Source organism: Aricia agestis, chromosome 1 (genome assembly GCF_905147365.1).
Source record: "Aricia agestis chromosome 1, ilAriAges1.1, whole genome shotgun sequence".
Taxonomy (NCBI): domain Eukaryota; kingdom Metazoa; phylum Arthropoda; class Insecta; order Lepidoptera; family Lycaenidae; genus Aricia; species Aricia agestis.
This window is the reverse complement of record NC_056406.1, coordinates 8,970,461-8,985,973: the sequence shown is the minus strand read 5'-3', so window position 1 is coordinate 8,985,973 and position 15,513 is coordinate 8,970,461. Positions and strand designations below refer to the sequence as shown.

At 33.4% G+C, this 15,513-nt stretch overlaps 1 protein-coding gene across 1 annotated transcript; it reads right to left on the bottom strand.

Annotated features, from left to right (window-relative positions):
* Positions 1–419: 419 nt before the first annotated feature.
* On the bottom strand, positions 420–7,593 carry LOC121739766 (facilitated trehalose transporter Tret1-like). Its single transcript, XM_042132322.1, has 9 exons — positions 7,369–7,593; positions 3,609–3,718; positions 3,171–3,290; positions 2,705–2,860; positions 2,297–2,464; positions 1,963–2,098; positions 1,526–1,755; positions 987–1,181; positions 420–726 (listed from the first exon to the last, which is right to left on the bottom strand). The coding sequence occupies exons 1-9, from the start codon at positions 7,430–7,432 to the stop codon at positions 457–459; spliced, it is 1,449 nt and encodes a 482-aa protein (XP_041988256.1). The 5' UTR covers positions 7,433–7,593; the 3' UTR covers positions 420–456.
* Positions 7,594–15,513: the final 7,920 nt, after the last annotated feature.

Below are 15,513 nucleotides of genomic sequence, written 5' to 3'. Positions count from 1 at the left end.
GTGCCGCCAACGGCCAAAACACCGCCTTTTATACACTATCGAGCCCCGCTACTATCCCCACTACCCCCACTACTCTCACTAGTACCCCCGAACATATTAATAAGCGGTGACGTAGTCAAGCAAGTTTGGTCATTCAACAATGCAAATCTGTTATTTTTCTTTTCTTTTATGATCTCTAATTGTTCCAACACGCTCAGCCGAAAGCCTTTATCTTTGTTTATTTTTGTTTATTTATTAAAAATTCCATTTCCATTTCCTATAAGGGATCGTTTGTTCATAGCAGATAGGTAAGTACGGTTCTGTAAAGCAGTAATGATGAAAGTTCTTTTCTACTTATTACTTCTTTGCTAACTTATTTATTATATATATATAGCTTATTTCTCCCTTAATAGAATAGAGAATTCAAGTAAAATACTAGGTAACAGTCAAATAAATTTATTAATATCTAACAAGTATTTAAAGTGCCGTCTGTACACTTTTTTTAGCCTCCTTATCTACTCTGACGATTCCTTTCGATAAATCTTTGTGAATATCTTCAAGAGTCCTTCCTTTGGTCTCAGGTATTTGTATAATTACGTAGACAGCCATAAGAATACATATAATACCAAAGAAGTAGAACGCTACATGTATTCCAATCATATTTGCTAGCGGTTTAAATGCTAGCATCTGAAGGAAGTCCGCTACTGATGATACGGACATAGTGGCTGCCATCACTGTGCTTCGATACTGAAATAAATAAGAAGACAAATGTTAATCCAAAAATATGTACCATCGAAGAAATTGATTCATAGGCAGTTGACGGACCGACGTTATTTGGTCAGATTATGTCAACTGTCGAACATCTGTCGAATGGTTTTAATAAAACGCGACCAAAATACGCAGGTCAGCCATCTGCCTATGAATTTTCTCTGATAGTTCAAAGAAAGTGAAAAGGTGTCTTACAAAGAAAGTTTGGTACAGATTTAAAAATTATAAATTATACTAACCTTATATGAGACAATCTCCCCAGTCAATACCATGGAGACAGGTTGCAGACCGGACGCATCACAAAAGATGCAAAGGCATAAAGTCAGAAGTGGTATCCATGTAGGTGCGTATATCTGGTAATCCCGAAGCAGGAACCACGTCGCTAGTGCACACATGCTGAGCCCTGATATCAACGATGTCAGGAATAACAATGGCTGTAAAGAAAAAAACATGAATTTAGTGTTGTGACTTGATGCCTATACCTTCTAATGGCTTCGTGTGAGTTCGATTCTGCCTCTAGCGGTCAAAAAACGAAGCAACATTTTTGTATTAAACTGAGGCCCGCTGAAATCCAAACGTCAGGTGGCATACAAAAAGTCGGTCTTGTATATGATACCTCGTCAGTCGCGTCGAGTTTTCCGTCCCATTGGGTTATGAGAATTTACAACATAAGAAACAGAGTGTCTATTTGTAAACACACTTGGGTGTAACTGGCTTGATTTTTATTATTAGAAATAATATAATACTAGAAACAACCTATTTTCAAATAGCTCTATACCTTTCTTCCGGCTTTTTCAACAACGCTAGACGCTAGTACTGCTCCTACAACTTGCACAGCTCCAAGAACCATGGCCTGTTGGTTGGGGCTGAATATGACTGTAGATCCTTCCGAAGCAGACGAGAATATCTCCCCAGCGAAGTTAAGCACTGGGATGGCCCCACATACTTCTCTCGCTAGCGTCACTGCCATAGCGATAGTGAAGGCTCTGGATAGAAGCTTGTCGGTAACTGTAAAAAAGATATTCAGATTATTCAATGTTCAACAAACATAAATACTTGATCTAAGACTTTACATTATAACATTTCTTTCAAATTAGATATTATGAGCTTAGGAAGCAGGAACTCTAGAATCATAATAAATAATTTTGAATATTTTATGATGTAGGTAACAACAGATAATTGTACAGTAAAATTAAGTAGTAATTATAAACTTGCCTAATGTTTTAAGTAGAAAATTTGAACTGGTCATTTCATCATTTTTTTGTTCCTTAATTATAAGATCCAATTCTTCTAGGATTTCATTATCAGTCTCACTCTTACATTTGAGCCATGCTAAAGCCGCCACTGCTGCCTGTAGGATACAAAATTATTCAATTGAGTTTTGATCATCGATTGACTTTGGTCTACAACGCGTCGATGCAATCGATACATTCTTTAACGAAGACTGAACTTTTTTAACTACTTGAAAAGAAACACATTTAAAAACCATTGTATCCCCGCCACGTTGATTTGAAGAATAGATATAACACTTAATACTTATGAAACACACCTTCGTTTTACCCTTCTTGACTAGATACGACGGCGACTCCGGCATTGGCACAAACACTATCACGTGCGCGATCGGCACGGCCAGGCAGATCCACAGTATCGTGCGGTAACTCAGCATATCACCGATGACATACAGAAACAGGTTCCCTATCGTTTGGAACATTATTACCTAAAACAACAGGTATGATTAGATTTATATGAATAATATAATATAAAATATTTAAGTGATAAATTTGATGTATGTGAAGATTATTTATGTCTATACTTATTTAATATATACATTGTAAATTAAAAGACTCTACAATCTACATAGAGTCTAGTTATAAAAATTTCCAGTAAAATTCTAACGAAAAACCATTTCTTATTAATTTGCATTTTAGTGACGTGTTATAATTTCAAGGAAACATACCAAACATCCTAAACTACCACGAATAGAGTCATCGCTGATCTCCTTCGTGTACATGGGGCAGGTGACCATAGCGCCTGCCATGGGGATTCCGATCAGAGCACGGGCGAGGATCAGTGCCCATGTCTCAGTCGATACCAGCAACAATATCCAACTTGTCTGAAAAATAACAATCAGTTTGAGGATGGTTTGAGGCGATTCCAGACTCCGTCTTGCGTGAATCGTGTTGGATGTTTCAAATTGGTTAAGATTTTTTTATACCGTCCTGAACATTATTAAGAAAAAAATCATTGAATATCTTTTCTCATAGTTACGATGCAATGTTATAAATTTTAAGACTTAAACATTATTATAACATCCTGAACATTATTAACAAAAAAAAAACTTTGTATATAATATAAAAGTTTAATATATAATATCTTATCACAGTTATGGTAAAAATTTTTTGAGACAACGCAAAAATACTTACAGCGTTAGCAACTGATATGAAAATAAGGGCGACTTTTCTTCCTAATCTATCCGATATCACAGCCATGATGAAGTCGAAGAAGATGCACACTAAATATGGGACCGCTGCGATCCATGATATCTGAAAAGAAAAAATCAAGGATAAAATTTAAAAAGTCAGTCGACGAAAATTTCATTCATTTTAGTCCCTTAAATCGACGCAATAATATTTGAATGATACAATGTAGGCAGTAAAATCATTAATAAACATATTAAGATGTCTGCAATGGAAATAGATTGTATTGTTTTGATACAACTGCGTATCGAAGATTGTTGTTTGTCTCAATGAGAACCTTGGAATTTGCCTGCGGTTCACGTCTTAATGGATACAACAGTTTAATAGTAAATTGAACCCTGGCAACAAGGAAATACGGTTTAAGTTTAAATGTTTACAACTCACCACTGCATCTGATAGGGGGACACCACTCGGTGATTGGTCTGACTGAAGCAGCAACGACATGGGAGACAGCCATCCTATGCTGGCACCGTACACGAATACTGGCAGGTTTACTGAGAAGGATTTTTAAAAATTAGAATGAATGAGTGAGATGTTTGAGATCAAAGTTCAAACTGTAAATTTTTTGATACAGATCGATACTAGTTTCCAAGCCTATGCTTGTGATGATCTTGCAGATTTAATCATCGAAAAATTATATTATACAATCATAATAATATGATTATAATTTATATTAGTATTTAATTCTTAAGATCTTAATACTCTCATAGGATTGGTAGCTGGTATCGATAATTATAAAGACGAGACTTCACAAATTTTATTTAAATTGCTCCTTATGGATAGGCTAGCCTAGCCTATCTAAGTAGTACATAGTAAGTAAAAAAACTTCTTAGTAAAGGTTTGATATCAAGATAATATTATACGATTCATGCGTTTTAATTAAAACTGCACTGTGCACATCGACCAAATAATCGGCTAAGTGCGAGTAGGACTCGCGCACGAAGGGTTCCGTACCGCTGTAGAGCGAAAGTTAGCAAAAAATTGTGTTTTTTGTATTGCCCCCCTTAAATTTTTATTTTTATTAAATTTTATTATTAATTAATAAAGTCTAAGTGTAACTAAAGATTCACTGAATATTTCAAGTGCCTACCTGTTGGTATTATAGATTACGAGCAAAAAAAGGCCAAAAAAATAACGTTTGTTGTAATATGAGAGCTCCCCTTAAATATATTTCTTTAATTATTTTCAGTATTTGTTGTTATAGCGGCAACAGAAATACACAATCTCATGAAAATTTCGACTCTCTAGCTAAAGCGGTTTTTGAGATACAGCCTGGTTACAGACAGACGGACAGACGAACAGACATCGAAGTCTCAGTAATAGGGTCCAGTTTTTAACCTTTGGGTACGGAACCCTAAAAACGATACCTACTGAAATCGGCGTGTGATAGATTTAATCATGATATAGGCGTCATTAGAAGCTATGAATAGGATTGATTTAGCAATTCATGTTATATTCTCATCAGCTCTTGTTGTTCATTTTTTGTTGCAATATCTAAATAATTTTATATTAATATTTAATTGTACTATCCAAAGGAATACTTTTCAAAAATTTTGTTGCTTGCCGCATTAACAACTAATAATGATACTTACAAAAAAAAAATACAAATTAAAATTATTTTAATCTATTGGACATTAATTCAAAAAGTTGTGATCTTGTCTGGTTTTCACGTTTTATTCCTTATCGTTATAAGGCGACGCTTTTGCACTGCACACTTAGGTACCCAAAGGGCCAAAACAGGATCCTATTACTAAGACTTCGATATCCGTCCGTCTGTCCGTCTGTCTGTCTGTTTCCAGACTGTATCTCAAAAACCGCTATAGCAGTCTAGCTATAGCTAGACTTATGAAATTTTCACAGATTGTATATTATTTCCGTTGCCGCTATAACAACAAATAATAAAAACAAAATAATTATGTGTACTTTATTAATAAATAAGTAAAAATATTTAAATAAATTAATAAATTAAGGGTGGCTCCCATACAAAAACCACAATTTTTGGCCAAATTTTTCACTATAGCGGTACGGAACCCTTCGTTAGTGAGTCCGACTCGCACTTGGCCGATTATTTTAAGTCGAACATTGAACAATTGCGAATCCTTCTAATTTTGTTACAATATTTTCAGTCATTATTGAAACTTACAATAATGACTGAAAATATTGTAACAAAATTCTGTTTTTAAGAAAAGACAACCCTGTTGTGTTTAGAAAATATAATAATAATTTTATTGTAAATACTTAATAATATTTAACGATTCTAATATTTCAGTACTATTTAAAGATAAGGTTCACTATTATAGATAGATGTGCTTAATTTTTAAGGTGTGCTAAAGTTAGGTCAATTTTGAACTAAGGTAAAAAAATAGGGTTTTGGTGCGATTTCGGCAACGCAGCAAATGTATCGTCAAGGTCGTTTGCTCCGGGGACGGCCTTAATTAAAATCTAAATCCTGTTTCAATCAGCAAATTATAAAACAACAAATTTTATTTATTTATTCTTTATGCACAGAGTTACAATTATACATTTATAAAAGTTATATTAATGCAACGGCATACTTATCTCTTTAAGAGATCTCTTCCAGCAAACCTTATAAATAGTGGATGTATTTGTCATAGATGGGCCATGTACACAAAGAGACACAAAAAAAGGTAAAAGAGAAAAAAAAGAAAAATTTTTAAAGTCGTCTAAAGTTTATTTTATAGAAAATACATAGAATGTTAAATAATTTTATTAAATACCTACATCCAAATTCCCAATAACATGTTTTTTGTTACTGTACTGTGTAACAAGAATATATTATGTATGTTTTTTAAATAAGTATAGTATTTTTTCCTACTTTCTTATAAAAGTAAATCAACAGACAGTAGTAATTTTTTTAAGGCTATAAACATTGAAAATTTCTTATGAAAACGTAATTTGTTGCTCTCTTACTTAAGAGGGCGACTAACCCCAAAAATCAAACATCGTCCTTCTCTCTTCACACTCACGCCCGTCTTTCATATGCCAGGTGATAAAGAACGACGCGGATTCATTGCCAAATTAGTTTTTTCTCAATAACTCGATAAATATACAATATTTTAAAAATCCGCTAGGTTGATCTCTCAGTGATAGAATTTTATACAATGTGTTAAAATATTAACTTAGTTCAATGCACGGTTATGGCAATAAATGAAAAATTCGTGAAAATTAGATGCATCTTTGTGATTTTTTTCTATCGAGAAAATTTTAAGATATCGTGTTTTTGCTCAGATCGAATTCTCGGAAATATAATGTAGTATCTAATTTTAGAAAATGAAACAGTTCGGGGCTTATTTTCAAGTATAAAAATGAATTATAAAATCGACACTTTAGGATAAGTCGCCCCCTTAATTTAAAATTCTATCAATAATTCAATTAAGTAATACAATGTTCTAAAATAAATTAAATACTGCGATCTGCAACATTTCTTTTTTAGAAGGTGCTAGTAATTTTTTACCTTTTAGTTTTCCAGAACACTATAATTTTACTTTGATATCTACTATAATCACGTTGTAGGCGCCATCGGCTACGTCAGTATGTATGGCATGCTTTCTGAGAAAGCGAGTTTTGGTGAAACTATTAGAAGAAAGCTCTCGTAAAAATATTTTTGTTGTCCTATATAGGTGTTACTTCCTTGATTTCTGATTTTTTTTTTGTTTATAATAATAGCATAAGAAAGATTATAAAAATAAGAAAATCCACATTTATGTCAATTGAATAAGTACATAATTAAATGGTTCCTACTAGTTTTTATTATTCGTAGCTCCTACGTAAATTATCGGATGTCCAAAAACCCAATATTACAATTTACAGGAGAGCAATTTGAAGACATCGTTGAATGCAGTTTTCACGTCTTTTATCCTAGAGTCACGAATTTTCAAATGCGTATAACAGTCGAAACATTTTGTATTTTAATAAAATGAGAATATGTTATATATAATATTAAAAAAAATGTACTTATTTAAAAGTTTATGGTAAAATTTTGATTTCAAATTCTATTCAATTTTAAAGTTTAATTATCTTATGAATATAAAATTTCTAAATACAATAAGTACACAAAAAGTAAAGTAAATCCTAGGAACCTGTAATGGTAATATTAATTAAAGTAAGTAGAAAACGAACTTACTTAGAACTGCGATGACCACTTGGTTCACTTTACTGCCGTTACCGAACACCCCGTAAACCTTCATTTTACTAACTCACAGGTACAATTTATTAAAGTCAAAAATTATTAAATTTGCTTGCACTACCTAACTATTCTCAATCAAATAATTAAATAGATGAATGAGGATACTTTGAGCACATATTTGCGTAACATTTTTTATTTCGAACACGACCGACAAAGCTTTGACCACTGTTGGCAATGGAATGGAATAGTCTTAATATTTGCTCGCCTAAATATGGCCGGATTTGCGCGTATCTATGAACATTAAATTGGTCGTCATTTGTCGGTGGATGCGGGCTGATCATGATGAAACTAACAGGTTAATTGTGTGAGAGTGGGATCAGAACTGGTCTATACCTCTACACAAGGTGTAACGAAACATAGTGATAAATACTTTAGGGTGTGTGTGGATTTCACTGTGAGAGTACCAGTGCTGAAAGAGCAACATTTTTTTCAATTTTTGTATGGGAAAACACATCGCGCAGGGGCTCTTCACCCTTGCCCATACAAATAATCTAAAAAAACTTTTAGTCTTTCAGTGCTGCTATTTTCTCAGTAAACTCTATATAAAGAAAACCCATACACAGTTTTCACATTAGTTTTGTTACACCTTACCGCGCTGGGTCGATTATAATATTATCTCCATAATTAAAGCGAATATTAACGACACCGACAAAGCGAGCAAATTTTTTTCTTCACGCGACAATAAGTTCACAAATAGAGTAACTACTCCTCCTATCTTCTTCTGATTAATTTCAATGCGGGTCCCAAGACAGCTTTAGCATGTCCCTCGGGCTCCCTGAGATCATATCAAAGGGTTTTCGTGGTTGAATACAGCTGTCGATCCTATCGTCACAGGAGACACGTCCTAGCGGTGGGAATGTATGGTGGGCCACCATTTTTTTCTTAAAGCCCGTTAAAAAAATAAAGTTGTTTTAAAGTAGTCAGTCATTTTTTAATTTTCCTGATAGATCAAAAATCATTAAGTATTTAAAGTAGTATTAAATTGTGTCTACCAACTTATTGACATTCCACAAGTATAAAATCAAATGTGAATTATTTATTTCCCCATGGGAACACATAGTAAAATTGTAAATCGTCTGTTTCAATCTGCGTTTTTGCGAAACGAGTTGCTAGTGTAATCTACTAACAAGTTTATTAGCATAACTCGTGAAATCCAGACTCTTAAAATTACCATTATTTAAATTTCTAAATTCCTACTATGTAGGTACTTAACCTGCCGATATAATATCTGTCATATTATTACTAAGAATAATCATAATATGGCATTTAAAATTTCCCACGCATATTTATTTTATGAACCCCCATGTATGGAGAGGTTAATTAAATTTAAAAATTGGCCAAGTGCGAGTCGGACTCGCGCACGAAGGGTTTCGTACTGTTATAGAGAAAATAGGGAAACATTGTGTTTTTTGTATGGGAGCCTTAATTATTTATTTCATTTTAATTTTATTACTTACTATTAAAGTACACGTCATATTATAGTTGAGAATTTTGTGAAAATTCTCAATTAAGTATCTACAATCTACATGTTGCCATCATGGATCACGAGCCAAAAAGACCAAAAAATAACGTTTGTTGTATGGGGGCCCGTCTTAAATATTGACTTTATTTTTTTTTAGTATTTTTGTTGTAGCGGCATCAGAAATACATAATCTATGAACATTTCAGAAGACTAGCTATAGCGGTTCTTGAGTTACAGCCTGGAGACAAACAAACAGACGGACAGACATTGAAGTCTCAGTAATAGGGTCCCGTTTTTACCCTTTGGGTACGGAACCCTAATAATTAAATGCGAAAGTGTGTCTGTCAGTCTATTACCTCTTCACGCTCTAACCGCTAAACTGATTTTGCTGAAATTTTGTATGGAGATACTTTGAGTCCCGGGAAAAGATATAGGATACTTTTTATTCCGGAAAAATCCACGGTTACCGCGCTAAAAACTAGTTTTGTCGCAAATGAGCTTTATAATATCTATATATTAATACGTGAGCCAAAAACTTTGTATCCCTTTTGACGAAAAATGGGGAAACGTAGGTGAATGAAATTTTGCACAGTTATAGTTTATATGGTGAAGGAGTTATAGTTATAGTTTATTAGCATTGAGCTAATATTATTTTAAAATTATGCTTTTATCATACATTTTTTTAACAAATAAAACATTACACACACACTAGGAAAAATGTCAGATTTTTGAGTGACAAGCCTATACATACGAATTACTCTTTTATTTATGGTTGAAGTCTGTTGACAACATTGTGACAAATTGAAAATGGAGTATAGTTTTTTTATTGAATCATAAATACTATAAGACAATGCTTACACAGCCAGTCTGAGATCAGCTGAGTCCCAGAGACAAGGGTTGAAAAAAATATGATAAAGTCAATTTTTTTTACAAAATATAGGTAGTAGTCCTAATGTCGTTGAAATTAAGGTCGAATTTCGACCATTGGGCGATCTCTAGTTATCTTTATTAAGACATTCATTAGTAGATACAGAGTAGACAGGTAGTTATGTATATTGTGGTAGATAATATGAAAGACGCATTTGCTAGAGATGGGTAATCACCCGGGTTAAAACCCATCACTGGGTAAAAACCCAGTTATCACCCATTTCATTCCACCCATTGGGTGGTTTGGGCGGGTGAAAAATAAATATTTTATATTTTCGAGTTTATGTATAATTAAACCGACACAAATAGGCGCACCGAGTTATTCCTTTTGTGCTCTGACTTGACAGTGGCAAAATAATTAATACCACGCGAAAAGAAACGACACTTAAGTATACAGTGTGCACGTAAAATCGCTTGCGGCTATGTGTGTGCGTTCCTTTGGGATAATAATTATAGTAAGTAATGATGTGAGCGCTGTAACATGGCGGTAGGGGCTATGTGGGTCTGAAGCACTGAGCAAAGTAGCTGTAAGGATTCCTTCAGCACCGTGTACTTCTACTGCTGTAGAGCGGTCTTTTAGTGCCCACAGTAATACACACACTAAAAAAGAAATTGACAACGGAAAGAGCAGAAAAAATAGTATTTTTAAGCTACAATTGGAATTTACCCTTAATTCGACGGAATTTTTTTTCGCGCTTTTTTTTTTGTTCATATACATTTCCTTTAGTGTCTAAAGATGTACTTACACAAAAATATAAAAAAAAAAAACCCTATTTGACAATTTTCGAGAAAATGATAGTGCTTATAGTATATTATACATTGCCGGGTTCCTACAAAACATCCTTCCATAATATATGTATAGCCCGCTATGCTCTGATTCAGAACACATTACATTTAATTATTTTTTTAGAAATAAAATAAATTAAGAAGAAATAATTGATTTTTAGGCTAAGTTAGGACAAATAATAGCTGTTTCTTTAGCTTGTTATTGGGGATGAAACATAGGGGTAGTTATAAGTTTCTGCAAAAGATAATAATTATAAGTGTCCTTTTTTAGAACCTATGTCCACAGAGAGTAGTAGCTTCATTATAGACTTAATTTCAAACAATATTCTACAAATTGGAGGTTTTCTTTAAGGATTTGAAAATGAATCAAAATTTGACTACTAAGAGCATTCGCAGATGAAAGCTTCGAGTAAAAGTATTTATCAACTGGATGATTTCAAAAAGCAATTAGAAGATTCTTTTAAAGTCCTGATCTGTAAAAAAATTAAATTTAAATAAAATACAGGTTGATATTAAAGCACAGTAATGACAAAAACTTTGTAATGACAAAAGCTCTAACACAATGTTAAATGTTTCATGACCAATAATAGAGTCATATACCTAGAGAGCCTTACTATAAACATTGGAAATGATAATATTATATCAAAAACCAATTTAATAGCCATCTAAGACCTAAAAGTGCTTTAGTCAAGGTGGTTGGTGTGGATTTTCATCTAGACAGTAAAGGTCAATTAGTTAAATTTCACTTACAAAAATAGGTCAATTATCGTGTCCAGTTATTTATACTTTTGGGCCTTTAGAAGGCTTTTCACGTTTTTTTTTCAAAAAATTCTTGATAATATCTAAAGAGAAAAGCTTCAAACTAGCAATTTACGAATTTTAACAAAATTATGAATATCAGTAAAACTTTTTTCAGTAAGCTACATCTTACTCAATGAGGAAAAGAAAGCCTTTGTAAGAGCTTAAAGAGAGTAGAAATATAAAATTCCTAAAATAACCAAAATATTTCTTATAGTTGACAGTACAAAAGTGAGCTAAGACTATAGGGGCCGAACCATTTTCATATAGATACTATCAAATCTGAGACCAAATATCGAAATATTAAGTCTAATGAAGATCATGGACGAATTATAAGTCCAGTTAATCCAACAGCTCCAGCTGCAGCAGTTAACAAAAGGTCCAGGATGGTATAGTACCTACTTCACCTTTAATTCGACCGTCCCGATGGAATCTCAAAGCCCTGAACCATCTCAAGCATCATAATATAGTCTGTCAAGAAAGTGAAGAAATTAAAAAGTGACAACAACGTAGTGTCATCCCTTTTTTCTTAGATTGATTTGAAAGGGATGACACTACGATGCTGCCACTTTTTAATTTCTTCAATTTCTTGACACCCTATACATCTGGTCTTTTTGATTGTAACCAAATTTCTTTTTTTAAAATCAAAATATTTTTTTCTAAATACTAAATAGGTTGTTAACACTTTTAGAACGTCGACATGAGGTCTACCACCGGTTCGGTAACTAACCCGGCGAGAAGAACCGGCTGATAATGATGATTAATCTGTGTATTGCTAAGTACTGACATACGGTTTTGCTCGATAGTTTTACTCCAAATCGAGCAATAAGCACCGTGTGGACCGCAAAACTGACAGCTCGAAGGCTCGCTTCGAGCCGGCTCGATGGAATTAAATATGTCAAATATGTCATTTCCTTCGATTCGGAGTAAAACTATCGAGCAAAACCGTATGTGAGTACTTAGCATATCACCTAATTTGTTGGTTTTTATTTGTAATACTTACCTTTTTCTATTAAACTTAAGTATAAAATATATACTCTCTAATAATAAATCATTTACAATATTTGTTTTGTTTTCACCCAGTAAAATGGGTGAAAATGGGCAATAACCGGGTTAAAACCCTAATCACCCAGTTTTAACCCAAATGGAACGAATGGGTTTTTACCCACTACCCATCTCTAGCATTTGCACCAGTGACGTAGGGCGCGGGTGTAAAAATAATTAATATAGAATATCAAAAACGAAAGTTATTGCTGAAATATGTAGTAAGTATAATTTATTTTTAGAAGTATCAATAATTATGAAGTTTTATAATATGTTGACGATATTAAAAATTTGAGAAAATCTCCTTGGCATAATTTTATAATACTTATATTTATTCTTTAGCTCTTTGCTAACGTCCTATCATTCACCAGTGAAAAACACTCTTAAATGTTAATTAAACTTGAATCAAAATCCCCAGGAACCAGGCATCAATGATTTTGTAGAGCCTGTTCTGTTTCTACTATTCTAAATGATACCACACCTTGAGAAAAATACGCTGACACACCATAGGCTGCTTCTATATAAATATAACACATTTTTACATCATTTGTGTAAATTATTTTAAGTCATTAGACATTTTTATATTTAATTTAAAAAAATAACAGTTTTCCCATCTTTTTGGTTAAAGGTGCGTGCGTTTTTCTTACGCCGGTTATTCTCGCCGGGTTAGTTCCCGAACCGGTGGTCTACCCTGTTACGACAAAACGCTGTATCCTGTGACACGCCAACTTTAAAAAAATGAGTTTAATTTTTTTTAACTTAAGCTTGTCACCAAATTTTATCCAGTGTAGATAGGTAAGTATATGGTTTCTATATGAGCTGATTACTTATAATATTTCCAAATTTTCGTTAGAACATTAATTTATCGTATGTTTTTTAATTCTCTTAAAATACTATAAAAATATGTACCAGTATAAAATATTAAGGGGCAAACTCAGCTTGCAGCGTTTTGCAAAAATACTACGGGTACAAAACGCTGCAATATTTAATTATTTTTACAAAACACTGTAAGCCGAGTGGCTTACAGCGTTTTGCAGAAATATTTCATCCACATTTTGGGTTACAGAATAATGTAATATGGAATATCTCAGTTAAAAACTTGTCCTCAATTTTGTGGGTTATATCAATAGAAAGCTTACACCGAGTATATAAATTCACCGCCGTACTCAGAGACATTTAATTACGATTAACCTTCAAGTTAATGAAGAGTTTGACAGATAATGTATGGGGCTTAATAATGTCAAAATTTTGAATTAATTACATTTAAGTAATTAATGTTCCACTCTGAGTTCGGCAGTTAGACTGTACTTTAGACAAAACGCTGTAACCCGGGTTGTACCGTTTTGTCGTAACAGGGTAGTGGTTGGCCTCATAGACGTTCTAAAAGTGTTAATTTTTAACCGATTTAGAAATAAAACATTTTTCATATTCATTTTCCTTCGTTGTCAAATGATTATTTTCGCATTACCATACAAATCGTACAAATAGATAACGGTAATTTGAAGGTTTTGCGTTCTTGTTTCGGCTGTGAATAACATCCGCAATCCTTACTAACGTGTGGTGTGAAAGGTCAGTGGAGGGTGGAGAGGTGTGGGGAGGGGACATCGCATCGCCATTTTTTATAAATCTACATTTATACGTATGATTGTTTGTTTTGATAAGCGACCTCATTATTTTTACGCGCTGACAGTAAAAGTTTTCCCCTTATTTATGTGTATTCGTATTCGGTGTAAGAGAACTGATGTTATTATTTTTTAACTCGTAAAATGATTTGAAACGGGGTCACTAGACAAAATGATAATACTTACAAACAAACAAACAAATATATAATTATATACTTTATCATAAATCATAATTCATACATGTCCACACTATGAGTGACCAGACAAAAAATAGACCTCCAACCTCGTATCTACATATAAGAAGTCAGGAGTTCTCTCAACACCTTCAGGACTATGATACTAGTTGGACGTTGTGTGACGATCGTTCAGTCCACGTTCGGCCGAGTCATTAAATTGTATGGTGTCATTCAATCAAATCGCAGATTAAACATTAATAGAATACTTCTCATGAAACCGAAGTCACCACATTTAGAGGAGTTCCCTTGATTACTTATGGATTCCTTTATCAGGTCACCACTTTTTTTGAATATGGTACCAAATTGGGATGATACTTTATACACCAAAAGAAAAAAATTGAAAATCGTTGAACATAAAAAAATAACACCTCCTCCATTTTGAAAGTCGGTTAAAATTATAGCCTATGTGTTATTCTGATGTATAAACTATATTATTGTAAAGTTTCATTAAAATCCATTCAGTAGTTTTTGCGTGAAAGAGTAACAAACATCCATACATCCATACATCCAAACAAACTTTCGCCTTTATAATATTAGTAGGATATAATACTTACATACCTGCTCTATCCGATCTAATAACACTCTAAGGCCTAAGGTAAGAATACAGTGTGTTAGTGTAAAACACCGTTATCCTTGAAACCATAAACTTACGACAGTATATAAATAAGTCTATGCTTGAAACCATCAAATGAGCCCGTCAAAATGAACAAATTTTTCTATGAGAATAATGCTGGCAACTCAAAAAAAAAATCTTCTAGATACAGTGCGAGCATTTTTCGTTTAGTGACTAAAAAGGTCAATGACCGCTATTGCCTCGTTTCGCCGAGTACCTACAGTATAATAATTCTCGACAATCTTCATTTTTATGGTTCCGTAAACTTATAGTTTCGGTCTGTCCGTCCGTCAGTCTGTCCGTCTGTCATGTCCGTCCGTCCGTCTGTCTGTCCGCGGTTTTGCTCAAAGACTATAAGGCCTACAAAGCCTTAATTCGGCATGAGTGCACATCTTAATGATGCAGGTAAGTATATAAAATCTTTTTTTTTTTTACAGTACCTCTTCTAGACATCAATGCGGGGGTGATTTTTTTTCGCGTCCATCCCACCGTGTGGGGTGTCATTGGATAGGTTTTTTAAAAATTTTACGAGTATTCAAAAATCATTTTCCAATTTAGGGATCCATTTGTGAAATTTGCAGTTATAAAGTGGAA

What these genes read in the sequence shown, in the direction of transcription:
- LOC121739766 (XM_042132322.1), bottom strand. Translation starts at nt 7,432, where the DNA reads ATGAAGGTTTACGGGGTGTTCGGTAACGGCAGTAAAGTGAACCAAGTG. An exon ending in TCATATCAGTTGCTAACGCT is followed by an intron (nt 2,861 to 3,170) that starts GTAAGTATTTTT and finishes GTTATTTTTCAG; the next exon opens with ACAAGTTGGATATTGTTGCT. An exon ending in TTGAAAAAGCCGGAAGAAAG is followed by an intron (nt 1,182 to 1,525) that starts GTATAGAGCTAT and finishes TTTTCTTTACAG; the next exon opens with CCATTGTTATTCCTGACATC.